Source organism: Histomonas meleagridis, assembly GCF_020186115.1.
Source record: "Histomonas meleagridis strain 2922-C6/04-10x chromosome Unknown contig_27, whole genome shotgun sequence".
Classification (NCBI taxonomy): Eukaryota; Parabasalia; order Tritrichomonadida; family Dientamoebidae; genus Histomonas; species Histomonas meleagridis.
Genome location: NW_027150844.1, coordinates 374,087 through 390,093, shown reverse-complemented (window position 1 = coordinate 390,093; position 16,007 = coordinate 374,087). Strand labels below are relative to the sequence as shown.

The 16,007-nt window shown below is 29.9% G+C and overlaps 6 protein-coding genes across 6 annotated transcripts; 2 read left to right on the top strand and 4 right to left on the bottom strand.

Annotated features, from left to right (window-relative positions):
• Positions 1–3,155: 3,155 nt before the first annotated feature.
• On the bottom strand, positions 3,156–3,491 carry GO595_004596 (uncharacterized protein; the record flags this gene model as incomplete). Its single annotated transcript, XM_067917746.1, has 1 exon — positions 3,156–3,491. One exon carries the CDS (start codon positions 3,489–3,491, stop codon positions 3,156–3,158), a length of 336 nt encoding a protein of 111 aa, XP_067775178.1.
• A 527-nt stretch (positions 3,492–4,018) lies between these two features.
• Positions 4,019–5,344, bottom strand: GO595_004595 (eukaryotic translation initiation factor 3 subunit D; the record flags this gene model as incomplete). The annotated part of the gene is made up of 1 exon (XM_067917743.1): positions 4,019–5,344. One exon carries the CDS (start codon positions 5,342–5,344, stop codon positions 4,019–4,021), a length of 1,326 nt encoding a protein of 441 aa, XP_067775177.1.
• A 462-nt stretch (positions 5,345–5,806) lies between these two features.
• Positions 5,807–7,066, top strand: GO595_004594 (uncharacterized protein; the record flags this gene model as incomplete). The annotated part of the gene is made up of 1 exon (XM_067917742.1): positions 5,807–7,066. The coding sequence occupies one exon, from the start codon at positions 5,807–5,809 to the stop codon at positions 7,064–7,066; it is 1,260 nt and encodes a 419-aa protein (XP_067775176.1).
• Positions 7,067–7,552: 486 nt separating this feature from the next.
• GO595_004593 (uncharacterized protein) lies at positions 7,553–7,894 on the top strand (the record flags this gene model as incomplete). Its single annotated transcript, XM_067917741.1, has 1 exon — positions 7,553–7,894. One exon carries the CDS (start codon positions 7,553–7,555, stop codon positions 7,892–7,894), a length of 342 nt encoding a protein of 113 aa, XP_067775175.1.
• A 3,579-nt stretch (positions 7,895–11,473) lies between these two features.
• On the bottom strand, positions 11,474–14,376 carry GO595_004592 (Sec23/Sec24 trunk domain containing protein; the record flags this gene model as incomplete). The annotated part of the gene is made up of 2 exons (XM_067917740.1): positions 11,474–12,045; positions 13,029–14,376. 2 exons carry the CDS (start codon positions 14,374–14,376, stop codon positions 11,474–11,476), a joined length of 1,920 nt encoding a protein of 639 aa, XP_067775174.1.
• Positions 14,377–14,657: 281 nt separating this feature from the next.
• On the bottom strand, positions 14,658–15,101 carry GO595_004591 (uncharacterized protein; the record flags this gene model as incomplete). The annotated part of the gene is made up of 1 exon (XM_067917739.1): positions 14,658–15,101. The coding sequence occupies one exon, from the start codon at positions 15,099–15,101 to the stop codon at positions 14,658–14,660; it is 444 nt and encodes a 147-aa protein (XP_067775173.1).
• Positions 15,102–16,007: the final 906 nt, after the last annotated feature.

Here is a 16,007-nt window from a genome sequence, read left to right as displayed (position 1 = left end):
TATTAAAACCGATCAAAAAGCGTTTTTGTTTGATGTCTATTCTTCATCCAAATACAATTCGATTAATCTTTCTGTATTATACAACAATAATCTCAAATTAATACAACTCAAGTAACTTACAAACAACTCCTTAATAATATCAATTCTTTCAAAAGGCGTTTCAGCTAATCTTCCATGTAATAAAATACACGCAGCTGCAAAGAAACAAACGAAAAACATATGAATTGATTTTGAAGTCAGCACCACCGTGAAAACTAACTGTGAGTCTTCTTTGCTTCTGTCATAAATTAAAAGCGATTTAATTTGATTTGACAAGAACTCAAAATCATTGATTTGTAATGTCTTCATCAGCTCGCATGTTGAAGGTGATTGCTCAGATAACGTTTGCATTGTTTTGTCATAAATTTCTTTCATCAAAAATTTGTCATTAAATATCGGAGAAAATATATCATAAAATTTGGAATAAACCAGAAATAGTCGAAAAGAAGCTTCTTCAAATGTTATATTTTCTCCGTTTTGGATGTTATAAGTTTTATTATTACCTTCATTAACTATGAATGTGGTTAAAATAAAATTAAAAAGACGTAAGAATGATGGGTCATAAGTATCTGGTTTAAACTGATAAATGTAATTCGAAAATATAACTTCAAAGGTTAATTGTTCGAATGATTTGATCGAATATTTTTGTTGAGATAAATCTTGTTCTAAATTGACCACAAATGTACGAAGAAAAGAATCATGGCACCATTGAGTCCGTGGTAATGGTTTCCATTGAGAAAGGATATCTTTATAATCAATTAAATCCTGAGCACTTTTTTCGATTTTGAGAAGTTTACACCACAAATCAAAAATGAAATCTTCTTTGAATTCAATTTCATAAAGATGAATGGAACCCCTTTTCAAAAAACCGTTTTCAAAGAAATTTTGATAGTTGTATGGGCCGATCAAACACAACTGAGAAAAAGAAATAGATTCGCTTATTAAGTTGGACGAGATGGCCTCTGGCTTGTTTCGTGGGACTTCACGTGGATATTCTGTCTTCTTTTGTGGAACACCAATCAAGGATGTGATCGTTTCAAATGTGGTTTCTTTTAAAGACCGTTGTTTTTTGGGAACAATCATAAATGTGCGAGTTTTGCTAGACACCAATACGAAATCTACAAAATTTTGAAAATACATCCAGACATTTGACATCCCATCATCATCAAAAAAAATAAAGCTGCGGGTCACGTTTTTCCCATAAAGAGTCATCCTCAATGGATTTTCTTCATCAAATTGTACCATTTGAAATGAAGATAGGGTATCTAAAACCATTGTCTCTTTTAATGTATCAATAAATTCAATAATAACTTCGTTCTTGCTTTCTCTGACTGTTAAGGTTGCATCCAAGTAGTACCCTGTCCCGAGGTCAACTCGAATAGGCCATTCCATAGATATCGTAATTCGACTATAATAAAAATCTATTTAAACGGTTTCCTTTTTTGTTTATTTTTGTTGAGGAGTTTCTTCCTTGTTTCATAATTATAACCATATACATAATGCTTTGGTTCAAAAAGAAAACCGAATCTTCGATAAAACAAGAATATTGTCTATTTGCAAATAATTATATGAGTGAATCACCAACATATCCAGGATTTTAAAACATAATTTTTTATAAGCTAATTTAAATTTTGTCGAATGTATCTTATTATTTTGAGATAATAAATTCTTTCAAGAAAACACAAAAGATATACGACCGTTTAAATCACCAAGAAAAAACGGTTGTTTTTACCTCCAACCAATGGCAGTTAATGCAACAATTACTGCAATTGCTCAATCATATGGTTATAATATAAATAAAAAAGTTAATTTCTTATCTATAGAAGCTGAAAATTATATCAAAGAATTTATTCGAATTTCTAATCGCTTTAGGAAGCATTCAAATAATGCACAATTAAAAGTCAAGCACATCAACGAGTCATTAAAATATAAAGGAGAAGAAATTTTATATGGATATAATACATTACATCCAATATTATATGAAAACATAGGAATTGTTTCCAATCAAGAAATACTAGTCAATACCAACGACAAAATGTTATCACTTAATGAATTTAACCATTTCGTGTTTGATATGAAACCACCTGAAGATACAACATTTGATTTTCATTGGTTATCTGTAAATGGAATCCAGCCATTTCTTAAAGAAAATCTTGCTATTAATCCCAAATATGTTTCACCTGCTGAAATAAAGTGGCCTGTTACATTTGGAATTGAAAAAGATGAAAAATACGGAAAACGAAATCTTGATTACTTAGTTCCAGATTTATTACAAAACCAATTTATATCATATATTGAAGCTATTCATTCATCTCCTCAACTTGAAGGCACATTAAATGAAATAACTAATGATGGTTCAATTCAAATTTTAATTCCATATTTTATTAAATTTTTAACAGATTCGATATCAACGAATATTCGTTTTCCCAAAATTATGCTTCGAATTATAGATGTAACTAATGCTATTATATCTAATGAATATGCTGATATAAATTCATATATTAATAATTTCATATCAATTATACTTACACCAATTTTAACAAATGAGGTTGCAGAAAATGATTTTGATTTACAATATATATTAAAACAGAATTCAGTGAAACTAATTAATAAAATTCTTTCAAAATTTAAAGAATTATATCCTTTCATGGTAAATTCAATTGCTGAAAAATATTTAGAAGTGATTTTTGATGATTTAAGTTCTGTAAATTCATGTTATGGCGCTTTTTTAGGATTTTTTTCTTTAGAAAATGGAAATTCTTCTGAATTTTATATAAATATTGTACCAAAAGTATTAAATCGTTCAAGTTTAAATGAAGAGTTTATATCAGATGAAACAATTGAACGAAAAGAAGTCAAAATGCTTTTGGGTTTAATGATAGAAATAGGAAATAAGCTCATAAATATGTATTCAGCGCAAAATTCACAACAAATAAACAACGAAATTAAAAAACAAATTCAGAAGATAACACAAAAGTGCATCAACAATTAATTGTATTAAGAACATCCATGAAATTTCTTTATCATCAGTGCTGATGTTTTGTTTGTCAACAAATTACGTTTTGATATCAAAAATTAAATATGTTGAAAAAATGTTTATTGCATTTTCCTATTAATTACTTTGAACAGTACTTCTTTTCTACGCATAAGTTGTAGAGTGGAACTTTGTTGTAAAGATTTTTGATCATTCTAACCCAATTAGATTTTAAGATATCTATAGCAAAAGGTTGCCAACGTGCTGGATATAACGCTATTTCATTGATAGTATGGTCATAAATTTCATTGATAGAATAAGAATTGGTTTCGAAAGCCCATTCAACATGTCTTGTTACAGCCGAGCATACATCACATTCATCAAATGGATCTCCATTAGTTCTTAAGATTGCTGGTCTCTTTTTATAAATTCTTTTTATTTTTGCGCAAGAACCCAACGACAAAAGGAGGAAAAACATTGCTTCAAACTAACGACAGTTTGAACTGAAATTTATGTCAGTTTGCCACGAGCAGCTGGTATTATCACTTTTGATATAAATAATTCAAACTCAGACCTGTTTGACCATATATCAATTCAAATTAATTGATTTGAAATTAGAACATCTTTATCTAGTTAAAATGTCCTGTTAAGAGGTTATTAACTATATAATATATTATAATTCTAATTTTCATTTTATTACTATTTTTGTAAGCTTACAACTCTTAGTATTTTGTGAGGTATAAAAAATATGTTCGTGTTTGTATTAAATTTCCTTATTTAATGAAAAATGTTTGTAATTACTTGAAATCAAATTTTACTAAATATATTAATAAATTATATGTTTTTATGTATCTTTTTATATTTTTTACTGTATTAAATTTGACACCAAAAATAACAATACATATCAGTAGCAACACTGCAAAATATTTTGAAACGAAAGTTCTATTTAACCTAAAAACAAACATAGAATAAATGTTCTTTATTCCCATTTGGTCTGTAAATTCTCTAAAGCTGATATATGCTATAAGTCTTCTTTTGCTTTGAGTCTCTTGTAAACAGGTATCTTCCATCATCTGCGTCTTGTAATCTTCCGAATATTGTTGTTAAGACGCCATAAATATTTCCTTGTGTGAGTGATATTTCATGAGAGAATTTATCAGTAGCATGTTGTTCCACACCCAAAAGTATATGTGGTTCCTTTGCAGTTGGTGTCTTTCTAATTGCGTAACCAATCATACATTTCTCTGCCCCGATTAAGCGGCTAAGTGCTGCCCATCTTGCAACTTTAGCCGAGTTCGCATTAACTTCGTTGATGAATATGGTACCACGGCGATCTTCAAGGTTCATCCATGGGTTCTTACGTAACACAGATGGTATGTCGTTGAAAACACGACAAACCGCTAATTTGAGGGGTTCGTCTGGTTTTGGCACATCGAGAAGCGCATCAATGCGACAGCGAATGATGAACTCGATTCCGCCAATTACAATGCTACGGTAAAGGGTTGGAAGAGGAGAATCATCGCCTAGCTTAATTGGATCTTGTCCTTCAGTGGATCGTTGGATAAATGATTCATTAACTTTACATGTTTCATTAATATTCTCCATAAATTCTAAAGTCATACGATCTCTTTGAACAACCATTTGGGTGGTGATGGTTTCAAGTGATGTTTCAACAACAGCTGGTGAGTTCTTGCCTGTGATAATATAGACATCTTTGCCTTTCTTTTGGAATTGAAGATCAAGTGGAAATACAGATCTTTGGCATACAGCAATGGCAGCAAGTGCTTTGGCAGTAGCAAATACACGAAGAGGTTGTTCTGATGGAGTAGATGCAATTTCTTTGATAATTGGATCTTCTTCAATTGGTATTATTTCTGGAGGTGTGGCTGCTGGAAGTGGATGTCTAATTGACCTACGAATACCAATGAGCTTCTTGTTGAAAAGAGCTGTTGTACCCATAATTTTGATATCTTTGATCTGTGGTGTTTCTTTGAGGTTGGCTGTTTGAAGTTGAGTATCATATGATCCAATAGGCTTTTTATCAATTGGAATTTCGCAAGATTGTTTGAAATCATAAGGTGAGTATGCAGCTGTTTGAACCTTCTTCTTTGTTTGACGTGTTCCAGGTGTTGTTTCAACAACATCTTCGATTTCTTTTAGAGCTGGGAATTGTGGATTTGATCTTTGAATAGTTTGTGATTGTGGTAAAGAATAAGTAATTTTACTTGCAACTTCGTCTGATAAGCAAACCTTATAAAAATATGGAGGTGTAGATTTTTCCTGTTCTGGGAAAAATTGGAGTATATTAGAAAGATCGATTGGCTGAGACATTTTCTGAGTCGGACCACATTCCACTTTTTCATAAGTAAACACATATCAGGAAAAATTTGGGAAAATACTGAAATGATTGCCATGTTATTTACTTTTGCATTGTATCAACACAAGAAATAAATGCTGTTTTCTGTTTTGTATACGAAGTAATTAAAAAACACTAAATTATATTTAATTTGATTTTTCAATTTATAAAAATTTTTACTAACTAAAGATCACTTCGTAATGAAGTCCCACTAAGAAAATAGTTATTATATGTTTAACCTGTATAAAGAAGGAATTTTACTTAAAAAATTGGAAGATTTATTTTGAATGATTTACATTTATAGTTCGTTATTTTTTATAAACGAAACGAGAAATACTAAATCACAGATCCAAAACAGAAAGGATAAACAAGTAGAAAATACGCTTGAAGATATCGCCCAATGGAAAAAAGATATTCCAAGACTTACAGTGAACTCAATGATTGAACATTCCTCAGCACAAGAACTTTCAAATGTCGAAAAAGAAAATTTGGGACAAATAAAAGAAATAGAAAAAATAATAGCAGCTCGAGAAATTGATAATGAAAAGGTTGATATTTCTGCAGCAACAAAAATCACAGAATTAAAAGCAAAAATAAAACAACTTAAAACTGAATTAGAAAACGTAAAAAAATCTATCAGAGAATCAGAAGAGGAACAAAGAAAAAAGATCGATCAAACAAAAACTGATTTTATTGAAAAAAAGAATAAACTTTTAAAAGAATCCAAAGAGATCGAAAACAAACTAAATCACTATGCAGAATGGCAAAAGCAATCAGAAGAATATAAATCTCAACTTTCTGAAATCAAATTTTCAATCCATCAAAATCGTATTTCATGCAATGAAAATATCAATGAAGCACGTCAAAACATTCAAACTAAAATGAAAAAACATCAAGACATTCTCGCAGATGCTATAAAGCAAGCGCGTGCAGAAGCATTACATCTTCAGCCTGGTGATATTAGCAATCTCACAGCTATATTTCTCACCCAATCCGAAGCACATCTTCAAAGCTTAAATTCTCAGTTAGAATCTACAAATCAAATGGCAGATCTAAATCAATCAATTGAAGAAGAAAACAACTCACTTATTCATGAAATTGAAGAACAAGATCAAAAAAATCAAGAACTTAAAGACCAAGAAGAAGAGCAGAACAAAGTTTTATCTAAACTTAGAGCAGTAAAGTCCGAGTTTCAAGAAAAAGAGAGAATTTTAACTCAAAGAAAAAAGAAACCGTTAAAAACGGAGCACCCCGAAAAGAAGAACGTTAGTGAACAGGACACCCCAAAAAAGAAAAAAGAATTTAAATTAACACAAGAACATGAGTCATTTATAACATTTCTTAATGAATGTTCGACATTTGTACGTTCTGTTTTAATTGGGATTCTTCATGAATCACCAAAAAATGAATCAAATGAAAACAATAGATTTGAAGCACCAAAGCTTTCATCAATGATAACACAAATAAAGGAAATGTCTGACAAAATTGATAGCAATTTAGTTAAAGACTTTTCTGGTCAAAGGCCAATCTTAACACCAGCCGCTGCATATTTTGCATTTTCAGCTCCATTTGATGAAAGCGACAACTTCATTGAGTCGGAGAATTGGTCTTTTGCTAAATATGAATCATATAAATCGAATGCATTAAATCAGCAAAAGAAAAATAGACTTGTTAAGAAGGTTTATTCAAGCAAATAACATCTGTTTTATTTTCTTCAGATTTTATTAATAAAAATCAAATGTTTTTAATGTACATTAGGAATAATTTTAGTTTATGTATTGTGATGCCCATTTTAACTGAAAAATAAGAGAAATCATTAAATTTAAGAATAATCGATTAAATTCAAGTGGAGTAAAATGACATTTATTTTCATTTTTTTGAAAAACCATTTTCCAAGATATGGGTCAACATCGAACTATTTTTGTAGGGAATCTCAAATATTCTGTTACAGAAGAAGAACTTCGTCATGAATTTGAAAAATATGGTGAAATTGAAAAGTGTATTATTCCAAAACGACCGAACGGTTCATCATCAGGGCTTGGTATTATTGATTTTTCGAAAGATTCCGAAGCAGAAACAGCACATGATGCGTTAGATCAAACTGAACTTTTTAGGTCGTAAGTGTTATATTACGTATGGTGATGATGAAGTTAATAATAAACCACGTCCACCACGTCGTCGTGATGAAGATTATGAACGAAATTATCGTCGTCGTTCACGTTATGATTCATCCGATGAATATGAAGATCGCCGAGATCGTTATGGATATCATAGTCATTATCGTGATAATGATCATTATCGAGATAGCTATCGTTATCGAGATAGTTATAGATATCGAGATAGTGATCGAGATCGCTCACGAGATTATGATCGATATCGAGACGAAGATCGATATTCATATCGTCCACGAGATTATGTTAGTTCACGTGATCGTGATCGTGATATTGAACGAGATCGCTATCGAGAAGAACGGAGTCCACGTCGAACATCGCGATATGAAGACTCAGAATGAAATAATGAAGTAACGAATGCTTCGAAGACTAAAGAAGATTAAAGAAGATTAAAGAAGACATTTGAAAAGCTTTTGGAAGATAGGAAGAAATAATGAAATATTTTAGTTGAAGAAATTCAATATTTCATGAGTTTAATAATTGTTATAATGTATATAATAAGATATATCATGTTGTATTTGGTATAAATATAAAACAATTGAAATTTGTTTTATTATGTTTCATGTTATTAATTACATAAATAAATTTAAAAACTGTTCAAATTTTTGTTTGTTTTTGCATTGTTTCATATCATGCTAAAAAATATAAATTGTTTGATAAAATATTTATATAAAAAAAATATTTTTCGATTAAATTTTACTGAATAAAACAAAAGCTTTTAGATTTGGGTTCGTTTTCTCAACTTTTGTTTGTTCATGAAACTGTTTTATTAAATCTTCTGTTATGGCATCTAAAACATGGCGGCAAGTAATTCATAAACATCATCATGTAAGCAAACAACATCAATATTAGGATTGTTTCGAATAGACAGTTTATCTAAACATTTTTGTTTAAATCCCATAGATTCTTTTATCACTTCCATGATTCAACAGAGTGCACTCAACTTCTGCACCCTCGAATAACCAAATACATTCATAATAAATTTCATTTACGTGTTTAAATATATCAGCAAGACATAATCATCATGTGGCATATAATATCTTATAGTATGTCAAAATATGGAAATATGAAACAGCATAATTTGATGTTATTTTCTTAATGAAATCAGAAGAAATACAAAAATCTCTTTAAACTTATGTTTATTATTGTATTATTTCATTGAATGAGTAATAACATGAAAACATGTTTTAACTTTTATTTGAGTTGTTTTTCACAAAATTATATTAAAAAATATTTTTCGCTTAAATTTTACTGAATTAGACAGACTTTTTTCCTGATTAATTTCCTTTTCTTGACTTTGTTTTTGTACTGTATTCGTTTCTTTTACTGGTTGTTGTTACTTAAGAAATTCGTCAACTAAATCTTCTGATATGACATCCAAAACATGCCGACACGTATTTGGCTCGAATACTGTTGCTTCAATAAATTTAGCCCCACACTTATGTGCAATTTCTTCTCCTTCTGCAGATGAAACTTCTTCATTGCCCCCAACATTTAAGCGAACAACGTAAAGAAAAGGATTATTGTTTCCAAAAATTTGACTTGCGCTTTCCATATCACGGCCTATATGGTCTTTCCTTATTTCCATCGTATTTCGAGATGATGTACTGTATAAATATATTATTGCATTACAACCCATATAATACACAGTTGGTGTTCTTTGCATTCTCTGAACTTTCTGCGTTAAAAATGGTTAACTTGATATCTTTCTCTAAAACAGTTTTTGTGAAGAATTTCATATCAACACCAATTGATGACAATAATTTCCCATCGAAAACAAAATTTTCTTCAGTTGACGCCACTGAAAAAACACCTTTAAGAGCAGATTCTCCTATCAAAAGAACTTTACGTGATATGGTATTAGGTGAACTGTTGCTCATTCCTTCAACATTGCTGTCACTTTAAACCGCCATAAACCTTTCCATTGTTTTTGAAGATTGTAAATAGACTGTGGAAGCCCGAACATTCACCCAATATCTTCAACAATTATTCGAAATTTATTTTTGAGATCGTGGACCTCATTTAACAACAATGTATTGTCTTTCTCTTGAAATGATATCAACCCAACTTCATTATTTTAACGTACAATTACGGTTAAAAAAGACAAAAAAATTGATAAAAAAAATAAAATGACATCATCAAAATTTTAATGAATTTAAGGGGAAATTATAAATCTAGGAAAAAAAATTCTAATAAAAATTCTCTTAAAACAAGTCAAGAAGAAAAAAGTCTTATAGAAGATGAAGAACACTTTGTAGAAATAATATCAAAATTTTGCGATGCTTATGATAAAAAAGATGAACTTGCACTTGACCGAACACTAAATCAGCTAGCTAGTTATTCATCAAAAATTAAAATTTCGGACTATGTTTCATTTCGTTCAACTCAGATTTTTTCAAAAGTTATAGAACTTCTTCAACCAGATGTTCCTCCATTTATAAGAAAAGCAGCAATTTTAGCACTAAAGAAATTTTATAGATTTTATAACCCAGAAATTTCTTCTCAATATGTTCCTCAAGTTATTCCTGTATTGCTTGAATACATTCATCAAAATCCAACAGAAGAATCTTGTGTTCATGTTTCTCTTATCCAAGTCATTTGTTATACATCACCAAATGTACGAGATTTTGTTTTAAATTTATTTCCACTTCCAGATGTATTATCTCTTATTCAATTCCAATTTGAACAAGATCCAGAATCACAACTTATTAAAAATCTTCTTGAACTCATCCAATCATATTATAATTTTCCACTAGATACCCAATTAATTCTAAATTCATTTGATTCAATTATCCAAAACCTTGGTTTTGTTTGGCCTGATCAAGTTACAAGTCTTATTTATTTTCTCGTCAACACCAAAGATGAAAACTCGATTTTAACGTTCCAAAATTACGGTTTTTACTTTGAAAATATTTTACAACACGACGGTTTAATCGAATCAAAAAGGAACGTTATCTCTTTACTGGAAATTATTTTCCAGCAAACGCAAGTATGTTGTATTGATGGCACAATATTAGTTCCATTTATTGTACATGATGATGATCATTTATCAATTGAATCAATGATTTTTATTTCTGAACTTATCAAATTTGATAACACACTTTTCGAAACATTTCGAAACTATGAACTACTATCAAATCTTAAGACTAAGATTCAACATGGTAACTTTAAATGCAAAAAACAAGCAGGTTATTGTCTTTCATTTATTGCAAATTTTGCATCTGCTGAAGATTTTAAGCAAATGCTATTCATTGGACTGATTTCGAGTGTAATAAATATGTTTGGGTTAGAAGATGTAGAACTTAGCAGACAACTTTTGGCATTAATTTTGAGATTTTTGAACTCATATGTGATTGAAACTAACCCAAAAGAAAAGGCTTTTTTCATGAGTAATCTTAACGATGTTAATGGTTTGAATGTGATTTCTGAGATTGCTGAATCCGATTTTGATGATGAATGTGCTCAATTAGCAAATAATATTTTGTTGGAATTGGACCAAATCGAAGAGGAGGAAATAGATGTTGAACCTCTGAATGAACGAAACCCAATTGACGTTATTATGTCTGAAGCTTTCCCTGAGTTTGGCTGAAATATTGTTAAATAAAATCTGTTTGTAAACACAAATTAATTTAATTTTGCAAAATCAAGAAGTGAAATAACATCATTTCCGCATTTTATTTTTTATTGTACAATAAAAATCTTCTTCATGCATCAATTCATATTATTTAATCTAACGTATGAAATTTCAATTGTTTTATATTTATACCAAATACAACATGATATATCTTATTATATACATTATAACAATTATTAAACTCATGAAATATTGAATTTCTTCAACTAAAATATTTCATTATTTCTTCCTATCTTCCAAAAGCTTTTCAAATGTCTTCTTTAATCTTCTTTAGTCTTCTTTAGTCTTCGAAGCATTCGTTACTTCATTATTTCATTCTGAGTCTTCATATCGCGATGTTCGACGTGGACTCCGTTCTTCTCGATAGCGATCTCGTTCAATATCACGATCACGATCACGTGAACTAACATAATCTCGTGGACGATATGAATATCGATCTTCGTCTCGATATCGATCATATCTCGTGAGCGATCTCGATCACTATCTCGATATCTATAACTATCTCGATAACGATAGCTATCTCGATAATGATCATTATCACGATAATGACTATGATATCCATAACGATCTCGGCGATCTTCATATTCATCGGATGAATCATAACGTGAACGACGACGATAATTTCGTTCATAATCTTCATCACGACGACGTGGTGGACGTGGTTTATTATTAACTTCATCATCACCATACGTAATATAACACTTACGACCTAAAAGTTCAGTTTGATCTAACGCATCATGTGCTGTTTCTGCTTCGGAATCTTTCGAAAAATCAATAATACCAAGCCCTGATGATGAACCGTTCGGTCGTTTTGGAATAATACACTTTTCAATTTCACCATATTTTTCAAATTCATGACGAAGTTCTTCTTCTGGAACAGAATATTTGAGATTCCCTACAAAAATAGTTCGATGTTGACCCATATCTTGGAAAATGGTTTTTCAAAAAAATGAAAATAAATGTCATTTTACTCCACTTGAATTTAATCGATTATTCTTAAATTTAATGATTTCTCTTATTTTTCAGTTAAAATGGGCATCACAATACATAAATCCAAGATTTTGAAGATAATGTTTATCTCATTTTAAAATTTAATTTTATTTTAAATATATTTATTAATTTATGCAATCAGATTAATATATTAATTTTGGTGAAGGGATTTTCCAATTAATAACATCATAAGTTCAAATTATAAAAATACTCTATTTTTTATTTATTTACAGTTTGTTAACCATCTTGTGAAATCGAAATCATTATTGATTTTACCCTCGAACAAGAATGGCTTTAAAGCATCATCACCATATAGTCCTCTTACAGGGAGCCAATGGTAACTAATTTCCATACATTTTTCGATTATATTATTTAATTCTTCTGATTTTATTTCATTCATTTTTACTAAAGACAAATCAAAATTATCATCACATTTTAATAAATCGCATAAAACTTCTTTATTTTTACCCCAAATTATAATCAAATCATTTGTATGTAAAATCAAAACATTTTCATTTAATATTATATCATTCGAAATATTTAAAATTTTTCCATTCACGCACATTAATCGTGGATACATATATAATAACAAATCAATTATACCAATAGATCTCATTTCAATTATATGCGAAAATCGGCCATCAACACCATTCGGATATTTTCTAGCCAAGAAATTACTTCTTAAAAAGCCAAAAGAAATCTTTTCGATTCTATTTGAGAAATTAATTTTCTTTATATCTTCAACAAATGAAGAAGCTGCTTGCATTGGGCCATTTGTTAACATTTTTATTACGCTTCTTTTCGCTAAAAGAGTTATTAAAACGGCTTCGTCAATATTCGAAAGTATTTTATTTGGATCATCACTTATTTGTAATGGGAATGTTAATACTCGAAGTTTTCGTAGTTTTAATTCATTTGTAAATAACACAACAAATTGTATATATATTACATTCTTTGTTACATGTGGTTCGACATCGAATTCGATAGCAAATGAATCATTTGATGAAAATGATGATAATGTAATTGCATTATGTTCTTTATGTGAACAATTCGCATGAATTCTTTTGATAGTAAATCCATCGCTAATTCGAGCTCGGATTTGTACATCATAAAAATATTTCGATGACATAACTTGATATATATCAAAATGTAATTTAGAATATTGTTCTGTTGAATAGTTCTTATAAAACTTACATTTGCCTCCTGTAATACCAGATGGTACGCCTAATACTCCGAGATCTATAAATGTATCAGATGTAGCAAATAAATAATGTGAAATAGAGTTCTCAGATAAGATATATGATATATCTCGATAAAATTTGGATTCAGGAGTTTGACTCATACGTAATAACTTTGGCTCATTAAGTAAATCATCTTTTGATCGTGTGCCAATTTGATATGGACCAATTGTTGGTGATCCATATATAAATGATATTATGATGCCGCCTGTTTGACTTAGTAAAGTGGAAGCAGCTTCTAACGCATTACCAAAGCAATGCCCTTTTTTGGCATTTTCATATGTCATGTTTTGGATTTCTGTTAATAATTTTGTGACCCGTTCGCGAAATGGTTTTAGTTTACAGATCGAAAGTGAAAATATAACTTCGTCAAGCTCTGAAAAAACAACTCGGCGATTCTTTTGGATATCATAGATTGTGAGATTGTTGTCAATGGTTATAAGTGAGAAATATGTGTCATCACTTAAACATGAAAGTGATGCAAGTACTGACTTTGCTGCATTTTGTGCAAAGTTGGATTTAAGTGATGAATATGATATGTCAAATATAAAAAGAAATGAAGGATTAAGATGAGGTTTGCGAATAAATGACTTTGGTGTGATTATATCAACTACTGATGATTGAACTTCAGGTCGATTATAAATTTCACCACGAAGATGAAGAGTACGATACCCACAGAATACACATTTCCATTCTTGGTTGCCTTTAGTTACTTCAGAATAAGGGGTGATGAAAGATGAACATTTAGGACAGCGAAGAAGAGTGGTTTCCGAACAATCAGAAACTGGTGGATCTGCAATAAGAGCTGGTGAAATTACTACACCAAATGGGATTTTACATGAATTTGCAACTTCTTTTGATATTGGAAATGTAGATGAAACAGGGCGAAAATAAGGAGGATATTCTGGATTAGGAGGAAGCATTGAATTTTCCCATACTAATTCTTCTGCTTTTTTTTCTGGGTTTGGTTTCATATTTGAGCGTTCTATCGTATGAGGGCACCCTCAAATTGAATGAATACTTAGTCACATAATTTTTTCTGTATCATTTAAGCTAAACAGTCTCACTTATTTGAAAACTAATGCAAAATATTCATATCTGATTGGATATTACGCGAACCTAGAAAAACTGAAGTTATTGCAATTCCTGAATTTTCATTATAAACAATAAAACCAGTTAAAAAAAATATTATGGATTTACATTTTATTGCTGATTTGCTACAAAAGTGGAAAGGCTTCACAAATAGTTTCTTCATTTATAGTGTTTCATCTTCGTTGAAATCCTCTGCAAATGGGTCTACTTTCAAGTCAGAAAATTGTGGGCCTGTCAACGAGAAGTCGCGTACTGTCTCAGTTCCGTAATCGCCATCTAAGCTATCGACTTGTTCTTCAGCGTTATTTGATTTCCTATTATGTTTTCGAATGACAACAATAGCAATTACGCATATAATAATCACAAGTGCAACAGAAGCACAAATTGCAATGATCATTGGTAATTTGCTCTCATCGCTTTTTCCTTGGTTTTGGTTATAAAAAGTGAAGAAATTAGAATATACGAGATAATATAATGTGTAATCAATGAATGTATATTCATAATAAATAAACATTGTGGTGATGTATTCATATGTTGAGTTAAAGAAAGAAATGGTAATTGAATTTGTCTGTGTGATTCCATATATCGATAAAGAATGAGTAACCATTAATGAAACTGTAAGTGTCGATACACTAATATATGTTACATCATTTAGAAATTCGTATGTTTTTGTAAATACTGTATTCGATTGTATGTATGATTTTGGCTGTGTATTTAATTCAGAAAATGTATTAATTTGAGATAGTGGATTTGATTTAGTAACTATATTACTTTTAGTAAATGTGTTTGATTGAGTGAATGCATTACTTTTAGTAAATGCACTTGATTTAGTAAATCGAGCACTCTCTGTGAAAGGATTAGATTGTGTAAATGGATTTTTTTCTGTGAAGATATTACTTTTTGTAAATTTATTTGATTGGGTAAATGCATTACTTCTAGTGAATGTATTACTTTGTGTGAATATTTTACTCTTTGTGAATGTGTTTGATTGTGTAAACGGATTACTTTTAGTAAATGTATTACTTTGTGTCATTGTGTTACTTCTAGTAAATGGATTGCTTTTAGTAAATATATTACTTTGCGTGAATATTTTACTCTTTATAAATGTATTTGATTGTGTAAATGGATTACTTTGAAAATATGTATATGATTGAGAAAATGTATGTGATGTTGTAAATGTATAAGTTGAAATTGGATCACATCCTGAAATTGTTGTTGTTGTAGGTCTTATTTGATTAAATGGCTGACCATTGTATCTTTCCAACACCATAATATTTGAAACATACACACCTGAAAACGTATAAATTCCAAATTGTGGTGGTGCTTTACCATGATAATAAATACATTTCAAATTTCTACATTTATAAAATGCATAACTATTGATTATATTAACATTTTCCCCGATAATTATTGATACCAAATTTGTACATGATTGAAACGCATAATCTCCGATTGTAGTAACTGAATTTGGAATAGTAAAAGATTTATCTTGATTATTAATTGGATAACAAAT